Source organism: Cervus elaphus, chromosome X, assembly GCF_910594005.1.
Source record: "Cervus elaphus chromosome X, mCerEla1.1, whole genome shotgun sequence".
NCBI lineage: Eukaryota > Metazoa > Chordata > Mammalia > Artiodactyla > Cervidae > Cervus > Cervus elaphus.
Genome location: NC_057848.1, coordinates 73,894,778 through 73,921,629, shown reverse-complemented (window position 1 = coordinate 73,921,629; position 26,852 = coordinate 73,894,778). Strand labels below are relative to the sequence as shown.

The window sequence follows — 26,852 nt, the reverse complement described above, 5'->3', positions numbered from 1 at the left end:
AGCCAGGGGACTGGCCTCCCAGGAGGAGCTCTCCTGTGAGGTCGGAGAGAACCCCTCAAGGGGAGAGCTGTAAGTGGCCTGTGTCGTACCATCCAGGATGCATTTCTTAGCCCAGGTTGCTCACACCTCCTCTCTCCCAGAGGCCCTTGGTCCCCATCTGTACCTCTGCCTCAGTTCCGTGTCTTGTTTCACCTCAGGCATTGTGCTCGTGGTTGAGATGAGTGAGCTCAGCAAACCCGAGGAAGACCTTCAGGACCCAGGCGAGGCCCAGGGCCCTATCGAGGTGCCGCTCTTGGAGGCTGAGGTGGGGGAGTCCGCATCCCACTTGGCCTCCTACTACCCAGCATCCTCCTCTGCTCCTATGGAGGCCTTGCCCCAGGAAATTCTGGATAGGATGATAGGTAAACTGATGAAGTTCCTGCTCCTCAAGTATCGAGCCAAGGAGCTGACCTCCCAGGCGGAAATGCTGAATAAGGTCCTCAGGGATAACCAGGAGCACTTCCCGGTGGTCTTCAGGGAAGTCTCAGTGTGCCTGCAGCTGGTCTTTGGCGTGGACGTGAAAGAGGTGGACCCAGCGGAGCACATCTACATCTTGGTCCCCATCCTGGGCCTCACTTGCGATGAGATGCTGAGCGATGGGGTGGGCCTGCCCAAGGCCGGCTTCCTGGTGCTGGTCCTCAGCATGATCATGCGGTTTGGAGACCCGGCCCCTGAGGAGGCGGTCTGGGGAGCACTCAGAAGGATGGGGGTGTATGTTGGGAGTGAGCAGTGTGTCTTTTGGGAGCTCAGGGAGCTTCTGACCCAAGTGTGGGTGCGGGAAGGATACCTGCGGTACCAGCAGGTGCCTGACAGCCACCCTGTTTGCTATGAGTTCCTGTGGGGTCCCCGGGCCTATGTGGAGACCAGCAAGTGGCAAGTCATGGCATTTATGCGCAGGGTCAACCAAAGGGCTTTGAGGACCTTCCCATTCCTGTCTGCATAAGATGCGAGGGAGGAGGAATAGGGGGCCTGAGACAGAGCAGCAGCCAGGTTGTTCCTTCTCTCTGTGGTTAAAGAGGGGGTAGTCAGCTTTCTAAACTGTGAGGGCCCGGGCTAGTTGGGGGAACCAGTTTGTAGCATCTTTTGGTTCCTGTTCTCTATGATGACAAGGAGATTCATCTCTGTTTTCTTTAGAAACTTTTCAAAGTTTGGTTTCAGAATAGGCTAAAGAAACTTCAGTATCTTAGCTTTGTGAATGATATTGATCCGAGTGTATCTGATGTTACACAGTTCAAAAACAAGAGTTTTTGTAAGAGAGATGGGAAAGTCTTCCATTTTGTTTTGTGGTCCTGAACAGAATGCAATGGAATCGAAATTAGAAATGTTTTGAAAATGTGAACTTCTGTAGCAATAGTATTGTATGGAGAAGAGTTAGATACTAAAAGTAATCATTGTCAGTTCATGCTTATGGCCTTCTTGTCTGTCATTCACAATAACTAAATGATCTCAGTTAATTGAATTTTCCTGGGTTATTAAAGAAAGTAGCAGACAATCTGAGAGCCCTGCTCATTGGCTCAGTTATTCCAAAGACGTGTACAGATTCTCTGCTCCGTGAAAGGCCATGTTAACAGTGGGGACACTAGGAGTAGCAGGACACCCCCACACTTACAGCAATGGTCGAGGAGCCACAGTCACATGAGGTCTGTCTTGGGGGTGAGGGGAATCTCTGAAACGCATCATTGCTTTGAGGTGTCCTTTTGCTTCTTGGATAAACCCCAGAGAGATCTCTTTCTAGGGCAGGCAGGAAGGGGTCCAGGCTCTTGCCCCATAGCTGTTGACCACAGGGAATTAATAGATGTGTTCTATCCACCATCTGCTAGGAATCCTAGAAAAATGTGAATCTCGCTCTTTGATATATGCCCAGTAATCCCTGTACTAGCCCTTCTGTCTCTGCATTGGGAAGCTGATTAACAAGTACATTGAAATAACAGTTTCTTTGGTCATCTGGACTTTATGATTTTCACTTGTGCGCATGCTCTAGATTTCATTTGGATGAAATGAGTGAAGAGAAGCTGCAGAAATGGACAGGACCTGCTGTGTGACTAGAATCCTGGGATCTTTGAGTGAGCTGTGCCCAGCTGGAGACACTGCTCTCCACCCCGAAACACACACAGACACTGAAATTGATATACATTCTCCAGGAGGAAAACACAGAACAGCAATTCTGAATGGTTATCTATTCCATTTCAAATTAAGCTACCAATTCTCTGAGGTGTCCTGAAAAACAAACAGTTTCCAGAGGGGAGAGGGACAGAGTCTGAGACACGCATAGCGTGAGAAATAAGTACTAGCCAGTAAAGATGCAACATCTGCCAGCATCCCTGGGTTCAGGTGGGTTCAGAAGTGTGGAGGCAGCAGAGACCCAGGTTAAGGCTGTGCCTGGCAGCAAAAGGCAGGAGCGACTTCCGGGCCTAAGGAGGTGGTGAGGTCACTGCAGTGGGGGTGTGGATGGGTGCAGGGGGCTAAAGGGGCAGCTATCCATGCTGAGTGCCAGAGAAAAAGGGGAACAGGTGATGTGATTCTGGTCACATATATGGCAGCTGCCAGATAGTCAGTGGATGCTTGGAAAAGCCCCGTGGCCTCAGTTCTTCTCCTGTGAAGCCAGCCGGTTTGAGGAGCCCACGTGTTGGGCTGCACTATTCGCCTGAGGGATGGGATGCAGCTGCCAGGGCCTGGCGGTCATGGCCTCTGTGATGTCGGGACAGGAATCTGTCACAGTGTTGCCCCAAGAGTGTCCTCCACTCTCCACTGTAGGAAGGGGTCGGCTACTTTGTGGTCCAGGGCTTGTCTGAGAATGTGCACCTCAATAGGATGTGGGATACCTAATCAGCCAAATAGGATGTTTCACAAATAAAACTAAGAAACTTTGCTACTTAGACCATAGTGGACCATAATGTTAGTAGCTCAGTCGTGTCGGACTGTTTGCCACTCCATGGACTGTAGTCTTCCGATCTCCTCTGTCCATGGAATTCTCCAGGCAAGAATACTGGAGTGGGTTGCCATGCCCTTCTTCAGGTGATCTCCCTGACCCATGAATCGATCCCATGTCTCCCACAGTGTAAGCGGAATCTTCATCATTTGAGCTCCTGGGCAAGCCCCATTTCCATAGAAAACCTGTTAAATTTGGGTATGAAGGAGTGTTCCAACAGGACCCAAGCTGCTCCAGGAAATAGAAGCAAGAGCCACTCTTTGCCTCTGCCCTAGCTGGTCTTCCATCCAAAACAGTACTTTCCTTTCTTGCAGCCCCAACTAAGGTCAAGTCCTTGATTACAATGGCCAATTACAATCAAGATAATTGAAAGCTATTTAAGACCGTGGGTTCTGGATCTCCGGGGCCAGGAAAGAAAGGGTAGTTCCATGCATTTCTTGGGCACCACTTCAAGGGAGTGCGACCAAAGTTCTGCAGGATTCCTAGCAGATGTGGGGTAGAAAACACCTCCTTTGCCCCTGTGATCAACAGCAATGCGACAAGAGTCAGGACCCCTTCCTTCCTGCCCCAGAAAGAGATCTGTCTGGGCTTTGTCCGAGATGCAAAAGGCCACCTTACAGCCATGATCCATTTCAGAATTTGCCATCTCCGCGAAGAAACACTGTCTGCAAGTCTGAGGGCTGCTACCAGCCTGCCTCACCTCGACCACCTCCCACAGAAGGAACCCAGGGTCCTAAAGCCCCAAACCACCTTGGCTCAGGCACTGAAACTCGAGTGCTCCTCCTGGAGCTCCACCGCCCTACCTCATGTTGCCTTGTTCAGTGCGACTAGGGGAGGTCTCTCCACCTTCCTTGTGTGACTGCGGCTCCTAGAACTTTGCTCTAGGTGCGGGGGTGTCCTGCTTCTCCTAGTGTCCCCACTCCTAACACCGCCTTTCCTGGAGAAGATACTCTGTAAAGGTCTTCAGAATATATGAGCTAGTGAACAGGGGCCTCAGATTTATTGCCAGCTGCTTCCTTAAATAACCCAGACAAACCCAAATAAAGATAATTTAGTTTTTGAGAATGACACACAAGAAGGACAGATGGATGAATTCATTGCAATTACTTTTATCGCATAATTCTTGCCGCATCAATATTAGTGCTTCCCTGGTGGCTCAGACGGTAAAGTGTCTGTCTACATTGGGAGACCCGTGTTCCATCCCTGGGTCATGATGATCCCCTGGAGAAAGAAATGACAGCCCACCCAAGTACTCTTGCCTGGAAAATCCCATGGACTGAGGAGCCTTGTTGGCCACAGTCCATGGGGTCGCGAAGAGTCGGACAGGACTGAGCGACTCCACCACTCCACCACAAGCTCACATTTCCGAAACGGATCTAATTCCATTTCCACTGTGTCCCATTCAGGGTCACAAAACAAAATGGAAGAGTTTCCAATCTCTCACAAAACAGCAAAACTCTTGTTCTTGAACGGTGTAAGCACAAACACATATTGATCAACCTCATTCTCCAAGCTAAGACACTGAACTTTATTTAGCCTTTTGCAAAAACAGTCAAAGCTTGAAGATTTTCTAAGGAAAACAGATGAATCTCCATGTCATTGTAGAGAACAGGAGCCCACAGATGCTGTGCACTGGTTCCCCCAACTGGCCCGGGCCCTCACTTCTGAGAAGGTGACTACTCCCTCTTCAATCACAGAGGGAAGGATTACCCTGGCTGCTGCTCTGGCTCAGGCCCCCTATTCCTCCTCCCTCGCAGCCTCTGCAGACAGGAGTGGGGAGGCCCTCAAAGCCCTCTGTTAGACCCTGAGCACAGACACCGTGACTTGCCACTTGCTGGTCTCCACATAGGCCAGGGCGCCCCACAGGAACTCATAGCGAGCAGGGTGGCTGTCAGGCACCGGCTGGTATTCCAGGTATGCCTCCCGCAGCCACACTTGGGTCAGCAGCTCCCTGAGCTCGCCAAAGAGACAGGGCTCACTCCCAACACACACCCCCGTCCTGCTGAGTACTCCCAAGACTGCTTCCTCAGGGGTCAGGTCTTCACTCTGCATGATCAGGTTGAGGAGCAGCACCAGGATGCCAGCCTTGGGCAGGGTCTGCCCACTGCTCAGCATCACATTGCAGGTGAGGCCCAGGGTAGGGACCATGATGTAGATGTGCTCCCTGGGGTCCAACTGCTTTACCTCCAGGCCAACGACAACCTGTAGGCACTCTGCAGCTTGACTGAAGACCACTAGGACATGCTCCTTATTATTCCTGAGGACCTTCTTTAGCATTTCCGCCTGGGATGTCAGATGTTTGGCCAGATACTACAGGAGCAAGAACTTCATCAAGTTAGCCACTATCTCATTCAGAGCTTCATGGGGCAAGGCCTCCACAAGGGTGGAGCAGGAGACTGTGGGGGAGGAGGCTGAGGGTGATACAGCCTCCCCCGCTCAGCCCCAGAGAGCTGCACTTCCACAGGACCCTGGCCTCACCTGGGTCCTGAAGGTCTTCCTCGAGCTTGCTCAGCTCAGTCATCTTGACCATGAGCGTGATGCCTGGGATCAAACTACAGAGTGAGGCAGGAGTGAGGCATGGGGGCAAATGGGACAGATGAGGACCATGGGCCTGGATGGTGGATAGACGGGCTGTGAATGGCCTCACCTGAGAACCGCACCCTGGTTGGCCACAGGCCACTTGCAGGTCTCCTCTTGAAAAGTGCTCTCAGACCACACAGGGACATGCCTCTGGAGTGGCCAGTCCCCTGGCTACCTGAAGAAGGAAGTGAGGTGGCTCCCCAGGGTGTGGTCAGCACAGCCCGAGATTTCTGGGACTGACAAGGTAAGGGGATTAGGCCCTTGTGGGGTCCCCTCTGTTCTGGGATGGGCAGCACTTGGTGTCCACTCAGGGCACCCTCATCACCTTGACTCCTGGCATTGCCTGGACCTCCTCTGTTCACTGACCTCAGGACACGGGCCTCAGATGTCTGCCTTCGCCTACTGCTTCCTACAGCTCCTGTGAGAAATGGAGGGGCACCTCAGTGGTATCCCGTGGCACAGCCCTTAGCATTCTCTGACAGTAAAAAAGGGTGCACACTGTGAGGGTCCCTCAGTTATGTGGTTAGAGGTCCCTTCAGAGCTCCCCTTTAGTGCTTACACACCCTGGCACAACCTGGTCCCTCCCCTCTGGGGGCCTGGAGGGAAACACAGAACAAGACCCGAGACTGGAAAGAAAGCGCTGAGGGACCCCACATGCGGCTGCACCTGCCCAAGATCTCCTGTGGGGCCTAGGCCAGGGAGGTGTTCGGTCCTCAGCTCCTCCTCATGTCCTGCCTTCCCTCCCAGCACTGACCACAGGGGCGGGGGTCTGCTCAGTCCTCCATTGCGGTTGAGGAGTCCAGCCTCTGCCAACCGGAAGCCTTCGGCTGTTCCTGAAATACCTCACCTCGCGAGGTCCCTAAGCCAGAGTTCAAGAAACTGCTCACCCCACTCTGCACCCTCCAAGACCCCCTTGCAAGGGCCAAGATCCCTCCCTGTTGGGGTCTAACTGCCTTAGTCCTGCCTTGCATGGGGTCTAGACTCCACACAAGACCTGCAAGTGTCCCATCCGCCATTTGGAGTTTCCCCTGCTTTCAAGAGGTCCCCAGTCTCTCTGCCAGGGTTATCAGGCAATGCGGCACGAGGTTACCCTGCCCAGGGACTACCAGGGTTCCCTCTGTTCTGAGATCTGGCTACCCTCAGTCCTCCCTCAGGGTCCTCACCTTGATTTCCAGGAGGACCTAGTCTCTGTCCTCTCCCCACCATAGTCCCTGCTCCTCACACCAAGTCCCCAGCCTCACAGAGCTGGATGTCAGGAACTCAGGACAGACCTAGTGTGCTCTTCTCACCCCGAGGGCTCACAGGGCCGATGGCAGGGGCAGGGATCTGTGGGGTTCCATCCCTCTTATCTTGGGATCCCTAGAGTTTTCACTTGGGGTCCCTTCAGCCTTCCCTCAGAGACCTCAACTTATCTCCAGGTACGACTTCAGATTCTCTCCTCTCCCCTACTAACGCCCCAAACCTCATACCAGGAGCCCAGTCTTTCTGATATGCGGATGTCAGTAAGTCATCTCTCTATTCTAGGACACCAGGCTGAAATCTGGATATTAGGAAGTCAGCCCCCTATCCCAGGTCCCCAGTCTCTCTGAGACCCAGTCAGGAAATCCAGCATACGTTCATCCACCCAATGTCCTCCCAGAGCCCACTCTGCTCTGGGGTCCAGGGTCCCCTCTGTCCTTCCTCAGTGTCCTCACCTTGACTCTCAAAAGAAAGAAGATCTTTCTCACTGCCCATCTGACGCCCTGACGCTTCTAACAATTGCCTAATGTTTCTGAGATACAGATGCGGAAGTCAGAAGAGGCTGCCAAGCGCTCATCCCACCACCAGGGTGGCCCAGGGCTGACAGTAGGGTCAGGAATCTGTGGGGTTCCTTAATCCTTCCTAAGGAATCTCATCTAGAGCCCTGGCATTCTGGGGATGCCCCTTGTGTTGACCAGAGGCGGGACCCTCACATCAAGTCTCAGGGCTCACAGAGGGTGGATGAGCACATGCTGCATTTCCTGACATCTGGGTCTCAGAGAAACTGGGGACCTGGGAAAGGGGGTGTAGCCTCAGGTGAGCAGAGGGAAGATCCCCAGCTCCTCGAGGGTTTCAATTTGAGGACACTGACGGACGATTGAGTGGACCCTGGACCCAAATCAGAGGAGACCTCAGAAAAGCCTGGAGCTGCTGTTGGTCCTTGGCCGAACTGGGATACGATGAGCCCGAAGTGCATGGTCTCACTTCCTGACATCCGGGTCTCTGAGTGGGGACGTCACATATGGGGCGGGGCCTCGGGGGCCCGATTCCCAGGTCCTGCAGGGTTGAAGACCTTGAGGACCCTGAAGAGGGACTAGAGGACCCTGAACCCGTAATCAGAGGGGACCTCAGAGAAGCGAATCTCTGTTGGCAGTCCAGGGCAACCGTGGGGGCAGGATGAGTGCCACAGGCATGAGCTGTCTTCCTGACATCCGGGTCTTCAAGAGACTGGGGTCCTGCTATAAGGGGCGGGGCTTCAGTTGCGGAGAGGCGAGAATCCAGGTCGTGCGCGGAGGCAAGGTGAGGTTCCTGAAGGAGGACTGCGGGCACCCTGAGTGAGGACTGATGGAACCCCACAGATCCCCATCCCTGTAGTCGTCCCTGGGAGCCCTTGGGGTGAGAAGAGCACAGTAGGTCTGTCTGACTTCCTCACATGCGGGTCTCAGAGGGACTGGAGGCCTTGGGAAAGCGGCGGGGTGTCAAAATGGCAGAGGCGACAAACGCGAGTCCTGCCTGGAGTCCAGGCTCCATGCGAGGAAGGATTGAGGCGGTTCGACGCCAAGCTGGAGGGATCTTGGCCCTTGCAAGAGGGTCTTGGAGGGCCCAGAGTGGGGTGAGCAGGGTGAGCAGTTTCTTGACCGCTGGCTTAGGGAACTCGGGAGGTGAGGTTTTACGGGCAGAGGTGGAGGCTTCAGGTTGGCAGAGGCTGGACTCCCCAACCCCAAGGTTGGACTGAGCAAACCCCCGCCCCTGTGGCGAGTGCTTGGAGGCCAGGCAGGACGTGAGGAGGAGCTGAGGACCGAGCATCTCCCCAGCCTAGGACCCGCGCCAGGCCCTGGACAGGTGCGGCCGCATGTGGGGCCCCTCAGTGCTTTCTGTTCAGGCTTGTGTCTTGTTTTGAGTTTCCTTCTACTCCTCCAAAGGGGACCGTCCAGGTCATGCCAGGGGAAAGGTGAGCATTACAAGGTACCCACAACACACCTGGGTGTAATCCGAGTGTGCGTCCCCACCTAGCAGCACAGAAGGCCCAGGGCTGTGCCACAGTATAGCCCTTAGATGTCACCTCCATGTCTCTCACAGGAGCACCAGGAACCGGGAGGCGAAGGCAGAGGTCTGAAGCCTGTGTCCTGAGTTCAGACAGGCAGTATCAGGAGTCAAGGTGAGAGGGTGACCTGAAGTGAACCAGAGGCTCCCTATCCCAGAACATAGCGGGGGCCCAGAAGGCCCCAATTCCTCACACTGTTTTGGACCCAGAAATCTCAGGCTGTACTGACCACACCCTGGGGAACCACCTTCCTTCCTCCTTCGGGTAGCCAGGGGACTGGCCTCCCAGGAGGAGCTCTCCTGTGAGGTCGGAGAGAACCCCTCAAGGGGAGAGCTGTAAGTGGCCTGTGTCGTACCATCCAGGATGCATTTCTTAGCCCAGGTTGCTCACACCTCCTCTCTCCCAGAGGCCCTTGGTCCCCATCTGTACCTCTGCCTCAGTTCCGTGTCTTGTTTCACCTCAGGCATTGTGCTCGTGGTTGAGATGAGTGAGCTCAGCAAACCCGAGGAAGACCTTCAGGACCCAGGCGAGGCCCAGGGCCCTATCGAGGTGCCGCTCTTGGAGGCTGAGGTGGGGGAGTCCGCATCCCACTTGGCCTCCTACTACCCAGCATCCTCCTCTGCTCCTATGGAGGCCTTGCCCCAGGAAATTCTGGATAGGATGATAGGTAAACTGATGAAGTTCCTGCTCCTCAAGTATCGAGCCAAGGAGCTGACCTCCCAGGCGGAAATGCTGAATAAGGTCCTCAGGGATAACCAGGAGCACTTCCCGGTGGTCTTCAGGGAAGTCTCAGTGTGCCTGCAGCTGGTCTTTGGCGTGGACGTGAAAGAGGTGGACCCAGCGGAGCACATCTACATCTTGGTCCCCATCCTGGGCCTCACTTGCGATGAGATGCTGAGCGATGGGGTGGGCCTGCCCAAGGCCGGCTTCCTGGTGCTGGTCCTCAGCATGATCATGCGGTTTGGAGACCCGGCCCCTGAGGAGGCGGTCTGGGGAGCACTCAGAAGGATGGGGGTGTATGTTGGGAGTGAGCAGTGTGTCTTTGGGGAGCTCAGGGAGCTTCTGACCCAAGTGTGGGTGCGGGAAGGATACCTGCGGTACCAGCAGGTGCCTGACAGCCACCCTGTTTGCTATGAGTTCCTGTGGGGTCCCCGGGCCTATGTGGAGACCAGCAAGTGGCAAGTCATGGCATTTATGCGCAGGGTCAACCAAAGGGCTTTGAGGACCTTCCCATTCCTGTCTGCATAAGATGCGAGGGAGGAGGAATAGGGGGCCTGAGACAGAGCAGCAGCCAGGTTGTTCCTTCTCTCTGTGGTTAAAGAGGGGGTAGTCAGCTTTCTAAACTGTGAGGGCCCGGGCTAGTTGGGGGAACCAGTTTGTAGCATCTTTTGGTTCCTGTTCTCTATGATGACAAGGAGATTCATCTCTGTTTTCTTTAGAAACTTTTCAAAGTTTGGTTTCAGAATAGGCTAAAGAAACTTCAATATCTTAGCTTTGTGAATGATATTGATCCGAGTGTATCTGATGTTACACAGTTCAAAAACAAGAGTTTTTGTAAGAGAGATGGGAAAGTCTTCCATTTTGTTTTGTGGTCCTGAACAGAATGCAATGGAATCGAAATTAGAAATGTTTTGAAAATGTGAACTTCTGTAGCAATAGTATTGTATGGAGAAGAGTTAGATACTAAAAGTAATCATTGTCAGTTCATGCTTATGGCCTTCTTGTCTGTCATTCACAATAACTAAATGATCTCAGTTAATTGAATTTTCCTGGGTTATTAAAGAAAGTAGCAGACAATCTGAGAGCCCTGCTCATTGGCTCAGTTATTCCAAAGACGTGTACAGATTCTCTGCTCCGTGAAAGGCCATGTTAACAGTGGGGACACTAGGAGTAGCAGGACACCCCCACACTTACAGCAATGGTCGAGGAGCCACAGTCACCTGAGGTCTGTCTTGGGGGTGAGGGGAATCTCTGAAACGCATCATTGCTGTGAGGTGTCCTTTTGCTTCTTGGATAAACCCCAGAGAGATCTCTTTCTAGGGCAGGCAGGAAGGGGTCCAGGCTCTTGCCCCATAGCTGTTGACCACAGGGATGAAATAGGTGTGTTCTGTCCACCATCTGCTAGGAATCCTAGAGAAATGTGAATCTTGCTCTTTGATATATGCCCAGTAATCCCTGTACTAGCCCTCCTGTCTCTGCCTTGGGAAGCTGATTAACAAGTACATTGAAATAACAGTTTCTTTGGTCATCTGGACTTTATGATTTTCACTTGTGCGCATGCTCTAGATTTCATTTGGATGAAATGAGTGAAGAGAAGCTGCAAAAGTGGACAGGACCTGCTGTGTGACTAGAATCCTGGGATCTTTGAGTGAGCTGTGCCCAGCTGGAGACACTGCTCTCCACCCCGAAACACACACAGACACTGAAATTGATATACATTCTCCAGGAGGAAAACACAGAACAGCAATTCTGAGTGGTTTTCTATTCCATTTCTAATTAAGCTGCCAATTCTCTGAGGTGTCCTGAAAACCAAACAGTTTCCAGAGGGGAGAGGGACAGAGTCTGAGATCCGAAGAGCATGAGAAACAAGTACTAGGCAGTAAAGATGCAACATCTGCAAGCATCCCTGGGTTCGGGTGGGTTCAGAAGTGTGGAGGCAGCAGAGACCCAGGTTAAGGCTGTGCCTGGCAGCAAAAGGCAGGAGCGACTTCCGGGCCTAAGGAGGTGGTGAGGTCACTGCAGTGGGGGTGTGGATGGGTGCAGGGGGCTAAAGGGGCAGCTATCCATGCTGAGTGCCAGAGAAAAAGGGGAACAGGTGATGTGATTCTGGTCACATATATGGCAGCTGCCAGATAGTCAGTGGATGCTTGGAAAAGCCCCGTGGCCTCAGTTCTTCTCCTGTGAAGCCAGCCGGTTTGAGGAGCCCACGTGTTGGGCTGCACTATTCGCCTGAGGGATGGGATGCAGCTGCCAGGGCCTGGCGGTCATGGCCTCTGTGATGTCGGGACAGGAATCTGTCACAGTGTTGCCCCAAGAGTGTCCTCCACTCTCCACTGTAGGAAGGGGTCGGCTACTTTGTGGTCCAGGGCTTGTCTGAGAATGTGCACCTCAATAGGATGTGGGATACCTAATCAGCCAAATAGGATGTTTCACAAATAAAACTAAGAAACTTTGCTACTTAGACCATAGTGGACCATAATGTTAGTAGCTCAGTCGTGTCGGACTGTTTGCCACTCCATGGACTGCAGTCTTCCGATCCCCTCTGTCCATGGAATTCTCCAGGCAAGAATACTGGAGTGGGTTGCCATGCCCTTCTTCAGGTGATCTCCCTGACCCATGAATCGATCCCATGTCTCCCACAGTGTAAGCGGAATCTTCATCATTTGAGCTCCTGGGCAAGCCCCATTTCCATAGAAAACCTGTTAAATTTGGGTATGAAGGAGTGTTCCAACAGGACCCAAGCTGCTCCAGGAAATAGAAGCAAGAGCCACTCTTTGCCTCTGCCCTAGCTGGTCTTCCATCCAAAACAGTACTTTCCTTTCTTGCAGCCCCAACTAAGGTCAAGTCCTTGATTACAATGGCCAATTACAATCAAGATAATTGAAAGCTATTTAAGACCGTGGGTTCTGGATCTCCGGGACCAGGAAAGAAAGGGTAGTTCCATGCATTTCTTGGGCACCACTTCAAGGGAGTGCGACCAAAGTTCTGCAGGATTCCTAGCAGATGTGGGGTAGAAAACACCTCCTTTGCCCCTGTGATCAACAGCAATGCGACAAGAGTCAGGACCCCTTCCTTCCTGCCCCAGAAAGAGATCTGTCTGGGCTTTGTCCGAGATGCAAAAGGCCACCTTACAGCCATGATCCATTTCAGAATTTGCCATCTCCCCGAAGAAACACTGTCTGCAAGTCTGAGGGCTGCTACCAGCCTGCCTCACCTCGACCACCTCCCACAGAAGGAACCCAGGGTCCTAAAGCCCCAAACCACCTTGGCTCAGGCACTGAAACTCGAGTGCTCCTCCTGGAGCTCCACCGCCCTACCTCATGTTGCCTTGTTCAGTGCGACTAGGGGAGGTCTCTCCACCTTCCTTGTGTGACTGCGGCTCCTAGAACTTTGCTCTAGGTGCGGGGGTGTCCTGCTTCTCCTAGTGTCCCCACTCCTAACACCACCTTTCCTGGAGAAGATACTCTGTAAAGGTCTTCAGAATATATGAGCTAGTGAACAGGGGCCTCAGATTTATTGCCAGCTGCTTCCTTAAATAACCCAGACAAACCCAAATAAAGATAATTTAGTTTTTGAGAATGACACACAAGAAGGACAGATGGATGAATTCATTGCAATTACTTTTATCACATAATTCTTGCCGCATCAATATTAGTGCTTCCCTGGTGGCTCAGACGGTAAAGTGTCTGTCTACATTGGGAGACCCGTGTTCCATCCCTGGGTCATGATGATCCCCTGGAGAAAGAAATGACAGCCCACCCAAGTACTCTTGCCTGGAAAATCCCATGGACTGAGGAGCCTTGTTGGCCACAGTCCATGGGGTCGCGAAGAGTCGGACAGGACTGAGCGACTCCACCACTCCACCACAAGCTCACATTTCCGAAACGGATCTAATTCCATTTCCACTGTGTCCCATTCAGGGTCACAAAACAAAATGGAAGAGTTTCCAATCTCTCACAAAACAGCAAAACTCTTGTTCTTGAACGGTGTAAGCACAAACACATATTGATCAACCTCATTCTCCAAGCTAAGACACTGAACTTTATTTAGCCTTTTGCAAAAACAATCAAAGCTTGAAGATTTTCTAAGGAAAACAGATGAATCTCCATGTCATTGTAGAGAACAGGAGCCCACAGATGCTGTGCACTGGTTCCCCCAACTGGCCCGGGCCCTCACTTCTGAGAAGGTGACTACTCCCTCTTCAATCACAGAGGGAAGGATTACCCTGGCTGCTGCTCTGGCTCAGGCCCCCTATTCCTCCTCCCTCGCAGCCTCTGCAGACAGGAGTGGGGAGGCCCTCAAAGCCCTCTGTTAGACCCTGAGCACAGACACCGTGACTTGCCACTTGCTGGTCTCCACATAGGCCAGGGCGCCCCACAGGAACTCATAGCGAGCAGGGTGGCTGTCAGGCACCTGCTGATATTCCAGGTATCCCTCCCGCACCCACACTTGGGTCAGCAGCTCCCTGAGCTCCCCAAAGAGACAGGGCTCACTCCCAACACACACCCCTGTCCTGCTGAGTACTCCCAAGACTGCTTCCTCAGGGGTCAGGTCTTCACTCTGCATGATCAGGTTGAGGAGCAGCACCAGGATGCCAGCCTTGGGCAGGGTCTGCCCACTGCTCAGCATCACATTGCAGGTGAGGCCCAGGGTAGGGACCATGATGTAGATGTGCTCCCTGGGGTCCAACTGCTTTACCTCCAGGCCAACGACAACCTGTAGGCACTCTGCAGCTTGACTGAAGACCACTAGGACATGCTCCTGGTTATTCCTGAGGACCTTCTTCAGCATTTCCGCCTGGGATGTCAGATGTTTGGCCAGATACTACAGGAGCAAGAACTTCATCAAGTTAGCCACTATCTCATTCAGAGCTTCATGGGGCAAGGCCTCCACAAGGGTGGAGCAGGAGACTGTGGGGGAGGAGGCTGAGGGTGATACAGCCTCCCCCGCTCAGCCCCAGAGAGCTGCACTTCCACAGGACCCTGGCCTCACCTGGGTCCTGAAGGTCTTCCTCGAGCTTGCTCAGCTCAGTCATCTTGACCATGAGCGTGATGCCTGGGATCAAACTACAGAGTGAGGCAGGAGTGAGGCATGGGTGCAAATGGGACAGATGAGGACCATGGGCCTGGATGGTGGATAGACGGGCTGTGAATGGCCTCACCTGAGAACCGCACCCTGGTTGGCCACAGGCCACTTGCAGCTCTCCTCTTGAAAAGTGCTCTCAGACCACACAGGGACATGCCTCTGGAGTGGCCAGTCCCCTGGCTACCTGAAGAAGGAAGTGAGGTGGCTCCCCAGGGTGTGGTCAGCACAGCCCGAGATTTCTGGGACTGACAAGGTAAGGGGATTAGGCCCTTGTGGGGTCCCCTCTGTTCTGGGATGGGCAGCACTTGGTGTCCACTCAGGGCACCCTCATCACCTTGACTCCTGGCATTGCCTGGACCTCCTCTGTTCACTGACCTCAGGACACGGGCCTCAGATGTCTGCCTTCGCCTACTGCTTCCTACAGCTCTTGAGAGAAATGGAGGGGCACCTCAGTGGTATCCCGTGGCACAGCCCTTAGCATTCTCTGACAGTACAAGGGGTGCACACTGTGAGGGTCCCTCAGTTGTGTGGTGAGAGGTCCCTTCAGAGCTCCCCTTTAGTGCTTACATTTCCCCTGGCACAACCTGGTCCCTCCCCTCTGGGGGCCTGGAGGGAAACGCAGAACAAGACCCGAGACTGGAAAGAAAGCGCTGAGGGGCCCCACATGCGGCCGCACCTGCCCAAGGTCTCCTGTGGGGCCTAGGCCAGGGAGGTGTTCGGTCCTCAGCTCCTCCTCATGTCCTGCCTTCCCTCCCAGCCCTGACCACAGGGGCGCGGGTCTGCTCAGTCCTCCATTGCGGTTGAGGAGTCCAGCCTCTGCCAACCGGAAGCCTTCGGCTGTTCCTGAAATACCTCACCTCGCGAGGTCCCTAAGCCAGAGTTCAAGAAACTGCTCACCCCACTCTGCACCCTCCAAGACCCCCTTGCAAGGGCCAAGATCCCTCCCTGTTGGGGTCTAACTGCCTTAGTCCTGCCTTGCATGGGGTCTAGACTCCACACAAGACCTGCAAGTGTCCCATCCGCCATTTGGAGTTTCCCCTGCTTTCAAGAGGTCCCCAGTCTCTCTGCCAGGGTTATCAGGCAATGCGGCACGAGGTTACCCTGCCCAGGGACTACCAGGGTTCCCTCTGTTCTGAGATCTGGCTATTCTTAGTCCTCCCTCAGGGTCCTCACCTTGATTTCCAGGAGGACCTAGTCTCTGTCCTCTCCCCACCATAGTCCCTGCTCCTCACACCAAGTCCCCAGCCTCACAGAGCTGGATGTCAGGAACTCAGGACAGACCTAGTGTGTTCTTCTCACCCCGAGGGCTCCCAGGGCTGATGGCAGGGGCAGGGATCTGTGGGGTTCCATCCCTCTTATCTTGGGATCCCTAGAGTTTTCACTTGGGGTCCCTTCAGCCTTCCCTCAGAGACCTCAACTTATCTCCAGGTACGACTTCAGATTCTCTCCTTTCCCCTACTAACGCCCCAAACCTCATACCAGGAGACCAGTCTTTCTGATATGCGGATGTCACTAAGTCATCTCTCTATACTAGGACACCAGGCTGAAATCTGGATATTAGGAAGTCAGCCCCCTATCCCAGGTCCCCAGTCTCTCTGAGACCCAGTCAGGAAATCCAGCATACGTTCATCCACCCAATGTCCTCCCAGAGCCCACTCTGCTCTGGGGTCCAGGGTCCCCTCTGTCCTTCCTCAGTGTCCTCACCTTGACTCTCAAAAGAAAGAAGATCTTTCTCACTGCCCATCTGACGCCCTGACGCTTCTAACAATTGCCTAATGTTTCTGAGATACAGATGCGGAAGTCAGAAGAGGCTGCCAAGCGCTCATCCCACCACCAGGGTGGCCCAGGGCTGACAGTAGGGTCAGGAATCTGTGGGGTTCCTTAATCCTTCCTAAGGAATCTCATCTAGAGCCCTGGCATTCTGGGGATGCCCCTTGTGTTGACCAGAGGCGGGACCCTCACATCAAGTCTCAGGGCTCACAGAGGGTGGATGAGCACATGCTGCATTTCCTGACATCTGGGTCTCAGAGAAACTGGGGACCTGGGAAAGGGGGTGTAGCCTCAGGTGAGCAGAGGGAAGATCCCCAGCTCCTCCAGGGTTTCAATTTGAGGACACTGACGGACGATTGAGTGGACCTTGGACCCAAATCAGAGGAGACCTCAGAAAAGCCTGGAGCTGCTGTTGGTCCTTGGCCGAACTGGGATACGATGAGCCCGAAGTGCATGGTCTCACTTCATGACATCCGGGTCTCTGAGTGGGGACGTCACATATGGGGCGGGGCCTCGGGGGCCCGATTCCCAGGTCCTGCAGGGTTGAAGACCTTGAGGACCCTGAAGAGGGACTAGAGGACCCTGAACCCGTAATCAGAGGGGACCTCAGAGAAGCGAATCTCTGTTGGCAGTCCAAGGCAACCGTGGGGGCAGGATGAGTGCCACAGGCATGAGCTGTCTTCCTGACATCCGGGTCTTCAAGAGACTGGGGTCCTGCTATAAGGGGCGGGGCTTCAGTTGCGGAGAGGCGAGAATCCAGGTCGTGCGCGGAGGCAAGGTGAGGTTCCTGAAGGAGGACTGCGGGCACCCTGAGTGAGGACTGATGGAACCCCACAGATCCCCATCCCTGTAGTCGTCCCTGGGAGCCCTTGGGGTGAGAAGAGCACAGTAGGTCTGTCTGACTTCCTCACATGCGGGTCTCAGAGGGACTGGAGGCCTTGGGAAAGCGGCGGGGTGTCAAAATGGCAGAGGCGACAAACGCGAGTCCTGCCTGGAGTCCAGGCTCCATGCGAGGAAGGATTGAGGCGGTTCGACGCCAAGCTGGAGGGATCTTGGCCCTTGCAAGAGGGTCTTGGAGGGCCCAGAGTGGGGTGAGCAGGGTGAGCAGTTTCTTGACCGCTGGCTTAGGGAACTCGGGGGGTGAGGTTTTACGGGCAGAGGTGGAGGCTTCAGGTTGGCAGAGGCTGGACTCCCCAACCCCAAGGTTGGACTGAGCAAACCCCCGCCCCTGTGGCGAGTGCTTGGAGGCCAGGCAGGACGTGAGGAGGAGCTGAGGACCGAGCATCTCCCCAGCCTAGGACCCGCGCCAGGCCCTGGACAGGTGCGGCCGCATGTGGGGCCCCTCAGTGCTTTCTGTTCAGGCTTGTGTCTTGTTTTGAGTTTCCTTCTACTCCTCCAAAGGGGACCGTCCAGGTCATGCCAGGGGAAAGGTGAGCATTACAAGGTACCCACAACACAACTGGGTGTAATCCGAGTGTGCGTCCCCACCTAGCAGCACAGAAGGCCCAGGGCTGTGCCACAGTATAGCCCTTAGATGTCACCTCCATATCTCTCACAGGAGCTCCAGGAACCGGGAGGCGAAGGCAGAGGTCTGAAGCCTGTGTCCTGAGTTCAGACAGGCAGTATCAGGAGTCAAGGTGAGAGGGTGACCTGAAGTGAACCAGAGGCTCCCTATCCCAGAACATAGCGGGGGCCCAGAAGGCCCCAATTCCTCACACTGTTTTGGACCCGGAAATCTCAGGCTGTACTGACCACACCCTGGGGAGCCACCTTCCTTCCTCCTTCGGGTAGCCAGGGGACTGGCCTCCCAGGAGGAGCTCTCCTGTGAGGTCGGAGAGAACCCCTCAAGGGGAGAGCTGTAAGTGGCCTGTGTCGTACCATCCAGGATGCATTTCTTAGCCCAGGTTGCTCACACCTCCTCTCTCCCAGAGGCCCTTGGTCCCCATCTGTACCTCTGCCTCAGTTCCGTGTCTTGTTTCACCTCAGGCATTGTGCTCGTGGTTGAGATGAGTGAGCTCAGCAAACCCGAGGAAGACCTTCAGGACCCAGGCGAGGCCCAGGGCCCTATCGAGGTGCCGCTCTTGGAGGCTGAGGTGGGGGAGTCCGCATCCCACTTGGCCTCCTACTACCCAGCATCCTCCTCTGCTCCTATGGAGGCCTTGCCCCAGGAAATTCTGGATAGGATGATAGGTAAACTGATGAAGTTCCTGCTCCTCAAGTATCGAGCCAAGGAGCTGACCTCCCAGGCGGAAATGCTGAATAAGGTCCTCAGGGATAACCAGGAGCACTTCCCGGTGGTCTTCAGGGAAGTCTCAGTGTGCCTGCAGCTGGTCTTTGGCGTGGACGTGAAAGAGGTGGACCCAGCGGAGCACATCTACATCTTGGTCCCCATCCTGGGCCTCACTTGCGATGAGATGCTGAGCGATGGGGTGGGCCTGCCCAAGGCCGGCTTCCTGGTGCTGGTCCTCAGCATGATCATGCGGTTTGGAGACCCGGCCCCTGAGGAGGCGGTCTGGGGAGCACTCAGAAGGATGGGGGTGTATGTTGGGAGTGAGCAGTGTGTCTTTGGGGAGCTCAGGGAGCTTCTGACCCAAGTGTGGGTGCGGGAAGGATACCTGCGGTACCAGCAGGTGCCTGACAGCCACCCTGTTTGCTATGAGTTCCTGTGGGGTCCCCGGGCCTATGTGGAGACCAGCAAGTGGCAAGTCATGGCATTTATGCGCAGGGTCAACCAAAGGGCTTTGAGGACCTTCCCATTCCTGTCTGCATAAGATGCGAGGGAAGAGGGATAGGGGGCCTGAGACAGAGCAGCAGCCAGGTTGTTCCTTCTCTCTGTGGTTAAAGAGGGGGGTAGTCAGCTTTCTAAACTGTGAGGGCCCGGGCTAGTTGGGGGAACCAGTTTGTAGCATCTTTTGGTTCCTGTTCTCTATGATGACGAGGGGATTCATCTCTGTTTTCTTTAGAAATTTTTCAAAGTTTGGTTTCAGAGTAGGCTAAAGAAACTTCAATATCTTAGCTTTGTGAATGATATTGATCCAAGTGTATCTGATGTTACACAGTTCAAAAACAAGAGTTTTTGTAAGAGAGATGGGAAAGTCTTCCATTTTGTTTTGTGGTCCTGAACAGAATGCAATGGAATCGAAATTAGAAATGTTTTGAAAATGTGAACTTCTGTAGCAATAGTATTGTATGGAGAAGAGTTAGATACTAAAAGTAATCATTGTCAGTTCATGCTTATGGCCTTCTTGTCTGTCATTCACAATAACTAAATGATCTCAGTTAATTGAATTTTCCTGGGTTATTAAAGAAAGTAGCAGACAATCTGAGAGCCCTGCTCATTGGCTCAGTTATTCCAAAGACGTGTACAGATTCTCTGCTCCGTGAAAGGCCATGTTAACAGTGGGGACACTAGGAGTAGCAGGACACCCCCACACTTACAGCAATGGTCGAGGAGCCACAGTCACCTGAGGTCTGTCTTGGGGGTGAGGGGAATCTCTGAAACGCATCATTGCTGTGAGGTGTCCTTTTGCTTCTTGGATAAACCCCAGAGAGATCTCTTTCTAGGGCAGGCAGGAAGGGGTCCAGGCTCTTGCCCCATATCTGTTGACCACAGGGATGAAATAGGTGTGTTCTGTCCACCATCTGCTAGGAATCCTAGAGAAATGTGAATCTTGCTCTTTGATATATGCCCAGTAATCCCTGTACTAGCCCTCCTGTCTCTGCCTTGGGAAGCTGATTAACAAGTACATTGAAATAACAGTTTCTTTGGTCATCTGGACTTTATGATTTTCACTTGTGCGCATGCTCTAGAATTCATTTGGATGAAATGAGTGAAGAGAAGCTGCAAAAGTGGACAGGACCTGCTGTGTGACTAGAATCCTGGGATCTTTGAGTGAGCTGTGCCCAGCTGGAGACACTGCTCTCCACCCCGAAACACACACAGACACTGAAATTGATATACATTCTCCAGGAGGAAAACACAGAACAGCAATTCTGAGTGGTTTTCTATTCCATTTCTAATTAAGCTGCCAATTCTCTGAGGTGTCCTGAAAACCAAACAGTTTCCAGAGGGGAGAGGGACAGAGTCTGAGATCCGAAGAGCATGAGAAATAAGTACTAGCCAGTAAAGATGCAACATCTGCCAGCATCCCTGGGTTCGGGTGGGTTCAGAAGTGTGGAGGCAGCAGAGACCCAGGTTAAGGCTGTGCCTGGCAGCAAAAGGCAGGAGCGACTTCCGGGCCTAAGGAGGTGGTGAGGTCACTGCAGTGGGGGTGTGGATGGGTGCAGGGGGCTAAAGGGGCAGCCATCCATGCTGAGTGCCAGAGAAAAAGGGGAACAGGAGATGTGATTCTGGTCACATATATGGCAGCTGCCAGATAGTCAGTGGATGCTTGGAAAAGCCCCGTGGCCTCAGTTCTTCTCCTGTGAAGCCAGCCGGTTTGAGGAGCCCACGTGTTGGGCTGCACTATTCGCCTGAGGGATGGGATGCAGCTGCCAGGGCCTGGCGGTCATGGCCTCTGTGATGTCGGGACAGGAATCTGTCACAGTGTTGCCCCAAGAGTGTCCTCCACTCTCCACTGTAGGAAGGGGTCGGCTACTTTGTGGTCCAGGGCTTGTCTGAGAATGTGCACCTCAATAGGATGTGGGATACCTAATCAGCCAAATAGGATGTTTCACAAATAAAACTAAGAAACTTTGCTACTTAGACCATAGTGGACCATAATGTTAGTAGCTCAGTCGTGTCGGACTGTTTGCCACTCCATGGACTGCAGTCTTCCGATCCCCTCTGTCCATGGAATTCTCCAGGCAAGAATACTGGAGTGGGTTGCCATGCCCTTCTTCAGGTGATCTCCCTGACCCATGAATCAATCCCATGTCTCCCACAGTGTAAGCGGAATCTTCATCATTTGAGCTCCTGGGCAAGCCCCATTTCCATAGAAAACCTGTTAAATTTGGGTATGAAGGAGTGTTCCAACAGGACCCAAGCTGCTCCAGGAAATAGAAGCAAGAGCCACTCTTTGCCTCTGCCCTAGCTGGTCTTCCATCCAAAACAGTACTTTCCTTTCTTGCAGCCCCAACTAAGGTCAAGTCCTTGATTACAATGGCCAATTACAATCAAGATAATTGAAAGCTATTTAAGACCGTGGGTTCTGGATCTCCGGGACCAGGAAAGAAAGGGTAGTTCCATGCATTTCTTGGGCACCACTTCAAGGGAGTGCGACCAAAGTTCTGCAGGATTCCTAGCAGATGTGGGGTAGAAAACACCTCCTTTGCCCCTGTGATCAACAGCAATGCGACAAGAGTCAGGACCCCTTCCTTCCTGCCCCAGAAAGAGATCTGTCTGGGCTTTGTCCGAGATGCAAAAGGCCACCTTACAGCCATGATCCATTTCAGAATTTGCCATCTCCGCGAAGAAACACTGTCTGCAAGTCTGAGGGCTGCTACCAGCCTGCCTCACCTCGACCACCTCCCACAGAAGGAACCCAGGGTCCTAAAGCCCCAAACCACCTTGGCTCAGGCACTGAAACTCGAGTGCTCCTCCTGGAGCTCCACCGCCCAACCTCATGTTGCCTTGTTCAGTGCGACTAGGGGAGGTCTCTCCACCTTCCTTGTGTGACTGCGGCTCCTAGAACTTTGCTCTAGGTGCGGGGGTGTCCTGCTTCTCCTAGTGTCCCCACTCCTAACACCGCCTTTCCTGGAGAAGATACTCTGTAAAGGTCTTCAGAATATATGAGCTAGTGAACAGGGGCCTCAGATTTATTGCCAGCTGCTTCCTTAAATAACCCAGACAAACCCAAATAAAGATAATTTAGTTTTTGAGAATGACACACAAGAAGGACAGATGGATGAATTCATTGCAATTACTTTTATCACATAATTCTTGCCGCATCAATATTAGTGCTTCCCTGGTGGCTCAGACGGTAAAGTGTCTGTCTACATTGGGAGACCCGTGTTCCATCCCTGGGTCATGATGATCCCCTGGAGAAAGAAATGACAGCCCACCCAAGTACTCTTGCCTGGAAAATCCCATGGACTGAGGAGCCTTGTTGGCCACAGTCCATGGGGTCGCGAAGAGTCGGACAGGACTGAGCGACTCCACCACTCCACCACAAGCTCACATTTCCGAAACGGATCTAATTCCATTTCCACTGTGTCCCATTCAGGGTCACAAAACAAAATGGAAGAGTTTCCAATCTCTCACAAAACAGCAAAACTCTTGTTCTTGAACGGTGTAAGCACAAACACATATTGATCAACCTCATTCTCCAAGCTAAGACACTGAACTTTATTTAGCCTTTTGCAAAAACAATCAAAGCTTGAAGATTTTCTAAGGAAAACAGATGAATCTCCATGTCATTGTAGAGAACAGGAGCCCACAGATGCTGTGCACTGGTTCCCCCAACTGGCCCGGGCCCTCACTTCTGAGAAGGTGACTACTCCCTCTTCAATCACAGAGGGAAGGATTACCCTGGCTGCTGCTCTGGCTCAGGCCCCCTATTCCTCCTCCCTCGCAGCCTCTGCAGACAGGAGTGGGGAGGCCCTCAAAGCCCTCTGTTAGACCCTGAGCACAGACACCGTGACTTGCCACTTGCTGGTCTCCACATAGGCCAGGGCGCCCCACAGGAACTCATAGCGAGCAGGGTGGCTGTCAGGCACCTGCTGGTATTCCAGGTATCCCTCCCGCAGCCACACTTGGGTCAGCAGCTCCCTGAGCTCCCCAAAGAGACAGGGCTCACTCCCAACACACACCCCTGTCCTGCTGAGTACTCCCAAGACTGCTTCCTCAGGGGTCAGGTCTTCACTCTGCATGATCAGGTTGAGGAGCAGCACCAGGATGCCAGCCTTGGGCAGGGTCTGCCCACTGCTCAGCATCACATTGCAGGTGAGGCCCAGGGTAGGGACCATGATGTAGATGTGCTCCCTGGGGTCCAACTGCTTTACCTCCAGGCCAACGACAACCTGTAGGCACTCTGCAGCTTGACTGAAGACCACTAGGACATGCTCCTGGTTATTCCTGAGGACCTTCTTCAGCATTTCCGCCTGGGATGTCAGATGTCTGGCCAGATACTACAGGAGCAAGAACTTCATCAAGTTAGCCACTATCTCATTCAGAGCTTCATGGGGCAAGGCCTCCACAAGGGTGGAGCAGGAGACTGTGGGGGAGGAGGCTGAGGGTGATACAGCCTCCCCCGCTCAGCCCCAGAGAGCTGCACTTCCACAGGACCCTGGCCTCACCTGGGTCCTGAAGGTCTTCCTCGAGCTTGCTCAGCTCAGTCATCTTGACCATGAGCGTGATGCCTGGGATCAAACTACAGAGTGAGGCAGGAGTGAGGCATGGGGGCAAATGGGACAGATGAGGACCATGGGCCTGGATGGTGGATAGACGGGCTGTGAATGGCCTCACCTGAGAACCGCACCCTGGTTGGCCACAGGCCACTTGCAGCTCTCCTCTTGAAAAGTGCTCTCAGACCACACAGGGACATGCCTCTGGAGTGGCCAGTCCCCTGGCTACCTGAAGAAGGAAGTGAGGTGGCTCCCCAGGGTGTGGTCAGCACAGCCCGAGATTTCTGGGACTGACAAGGTAAGGGGATTAGGCCCTTGTGGGGTCCCCTCTGTTCTGGGATGGGCAGCACTTGGTGTCCACTCAGGGCACCCTCATCACCTTGACTCCTGGCATTGCCTGGACCTCCTCTGTTCACTGACCTCAGGACACGGGCCTCAGATGTCTGCCTTCGCCTACTGCTTCCTACAGCTCCTGTGAGAAATGGAGGGGCACCTCAGTGGTATCCCGTGGCACAGCCCTTAGCATTCTCTGACAGTACAAGGGGTGCACACTGTGAGGGTCCCTCAGTTGTGTGGTGAGAGGTCCCTTCAGAGCTCCCCTTTAGTGCTTACATTTCCCCTGGCACAACCTGGTCCCTCCCCTCTGGGGGCCTGGAGGGAAACACAGAACAAGACCCGAGACTGGAAAGAAAGCGCTGAGGGGCCCCACATGCGGCCGCACCTGCCCAAGGTCTCCTGTGGGGCCTAGGCCAGGGAGGTGTTCAGTCCTCAGCTCCTCCTCATGTCCTGCCTTCCCTCCCAGCACTGACCACAGGGGCGGGGGTCTGCTCAGTCCTCCATTGCGGTTGAGGAGTCCAGCCTCTGCCAACCGGAAGCCTTCGGCTGTTCCTGAAATACCTCACCTCGCGAGGTCCCTAAGCCAGAGTTCAAGAAACTGCTCACCACACTCTGCACCCTGCAAGACCCCCTTGCAAGGGCCAAGATCCCTCCCTGTCGGGGTCTAACTGCCTTAGTCCTGCCTTGCATGGGGTCTAGACTCCACACAAGACCTGCAAGTGTCCCATCCGCCATTCGGAGTTTCCCCTGCTTTCAAGAGGTCCCCAGTCTCTCTGCCAGGGTTATCAGGCAATGCGGCACGAGGTTACCCTGCCCAGGGACTACCAGGGTTCCCTCTGTTCTGAGATCTGGCTACACTCAGTCCTCCCTCAGGGTCCTCACCTTGATTTCCAGGAGGACCTAGTCTCTGTCCTCTCCCCACCATAGTCCCTGCTCCTCACACCAAGTCCCCAGCCTCACAGAGCTGGATGTCAGGAACTCAGGACAGACCTAGTGTGCTCTTCTCACCCCGAGGGCTCCCAGGGCCGATGGCAGGGGCAGGGATCTGTGGGGTTCCATCCCTCTTATCTTGGGATCCCTAGAGTTTTCACTTGGGGTCCCTTCAGCCTTCCCTCAGAGACCTCAACTTATCTCCAGGTACGACTTCAGATTCTCTCCTCTCCCCTACTAACGCCCCAAACCTCATACCAGGAGCCCAGTCTTTCTGATATGTGGATGTCACTAAGTCGTCTCTCTATACTAGGACACCAGGCTGAAATCTGGATATTAGGAAGTCAGCCCCCTATCCCAGGTCCCCAGTCTCTCTGAGACCCAGTCAGGAAATCCAGCATACGTTCATCCACCCAATGTCCTCCCAGAGCCCACTCTGCTCTGGGGTCCAGGGTCCCCTCTGTCCTTCCTCAGTGTCCTCACCTTGACTCTCAAAAGAAAGAAGATCTTTCTCACTGCCCATCTGACGCCCTGACGCTTCTAACAATTGCCTAATGTTTCTGAGATACAGATGCGGAAGTCAGAAGAGGCTGCCAAGCGCTCATCCCACCACCAGGGTGGCCCAGGGCTGACAGTAGGGTCAGGAATCTGTGGGGTTCCTTAATCCTTCCTAAGGAATCTCATCTAGAGCCCTGGCATTCTGGGGATGCCCCTTGTGTTGACCAGAGGCGGGACCCTCACATCAAGTCTCAGGGCTCACAGAGGGTGGATGAGCACATGCTGCATTTCCTGACATCTGGGTCTCAGAGAAACTGGGGACCTGGGAAAGGGGGTGTAGCCTCAGGTGAGCAGAGGGAAGATCCCCAGCTCCTCCAGGGTTTCAATTTGAGGACACTGACGGACGATTGAGTGGACCCTGGACCCTGGACCCACATCAGAGGAGACCTCAGAAAAGCCTGGAGCTGCTGTTGGTCCTTGGCCGAACTGGGATACGATGAGCCCGAAGTGCATGGTCTCACTTCCTGACATCCGGGTCTCTGAGTGGGGACGTCACATATGGGGCGGGGCCTCGGGGGCCCGATTCCCAGGTCCTGCAGGGTTGAAGACCTTGAGGACCCTGAAGAGGGACTAGAGGACCCTGGACCCGTAATCAGAGGGGACCTCAGAGAAGCGAATCTCTGTTGGCAGTCCAGGGCAACCGTGGGGGCAGGATGAGTGCCACAGGCATGAGCTGTCTTCCTGACATCCGGGTCTTCAAGAGACTGGGGTCCTGCTATAAGGGGCGGGGCTTCAGTTGCGGAGAGGCGAGAATCCAGGTCGTGCGCGGAGGCAAGGTGAGGTTCCTGAAGGAGGACTGCGGGCACCCTGAGTGAGGACTGATGGAACCCCACAGATCCCCATCCCTGTAGTCGTCCCTGGGAGCCCTTGGGGTGAGAAGAGCACAGTAGGTCTGTCTGACTTCCTCACATGCCGGTCTCAGAGGGACTGGAGGCCTTGGGAAAGCGGCGGGGTGTCAAAATGGCAGAGGCGACAAACGCGAGTCCTACCTGGAGTCCAGGCTCCATGCGAGGAAGGATTGAGACGGTTCGACGCCAAGCTGGAGGGATCTTGGCCCTTGCAAGAGGGTCTTGGAGGGCCCAGAGTGGGGTGAGCAGGGTGAGCAGTTTCTTGACCGCTGGCTTAGGGAACTCGGGGGGTGAGGTTTTACGGGCAGAGGTGGAGGCTTCAGGTTGGCAGAGGCTGGACTCCCCAACCCCAAGGTTGGACTGAGCAAACCCCCGCCCCTGTGGCGAGTGCTTGGAGGCCAGGCAGGACGTGAGGAGGAGCTGAGGACCGAGCATCTCCCCAGCCTAGGACCCGCGCCAGGCCCTGGACAGGTGCGGCCGCATGTGGGGC

At 54.0% G+C, this 26,852-nt stretch overlaps 3 protein-coding genes and 1 pseudogene across 10 annotated transcripts in view; all 4 read left to right on the top strand.

The window, feature by feature from the left end:
- Positions 1-26,852, top strand: part of LOC122689843 (melanoma-associated antigen 10-like) — a 335,391-nt gene that overhangs the window by 18,689 nt on the left and 289,850 nt on the right. The window lies entirely within an intron of this gene.
- Positions 1-26,852, top strand: part of LOC122689847 (melanoma-associated antigen 10-like) — a 596,047-nt gene that overhangs the window by 440,527 nt on the left and 128,668 nt on the right. The window contains exons 1-2 of one of the 8 annotated variants that reach the window (XM_043896621.1): positions 8,068-8,086; positions 8,867-8,945. The gene's annotated coding sequence lies outside the window, so the exon portion shown is untranslated. The other 7 variants (XM_043896617.1, XM_043896620.1, XM_043896616.1 and 4 more) reach the window with 7 other exon arrangements.
- Positions 1-26,852, top strand: part of LOC122689845 — a 587,451-nt pseudogene that overhangs the window by 493,333 nt on the left and 67,266 nt on the right.
- LOC122689862 (melanoma-associated antigen 8-like) lies at positions 9,315-10,079 on the top strand. Its single transcript, XM_043896642.1, has one exon. The coding sequence runs from the start codon at positions 9,315-9,317 to the stop codon at positions 10,077-10,079; it is 765 nt and encodes a 254-aa protein (XP_043752577.1).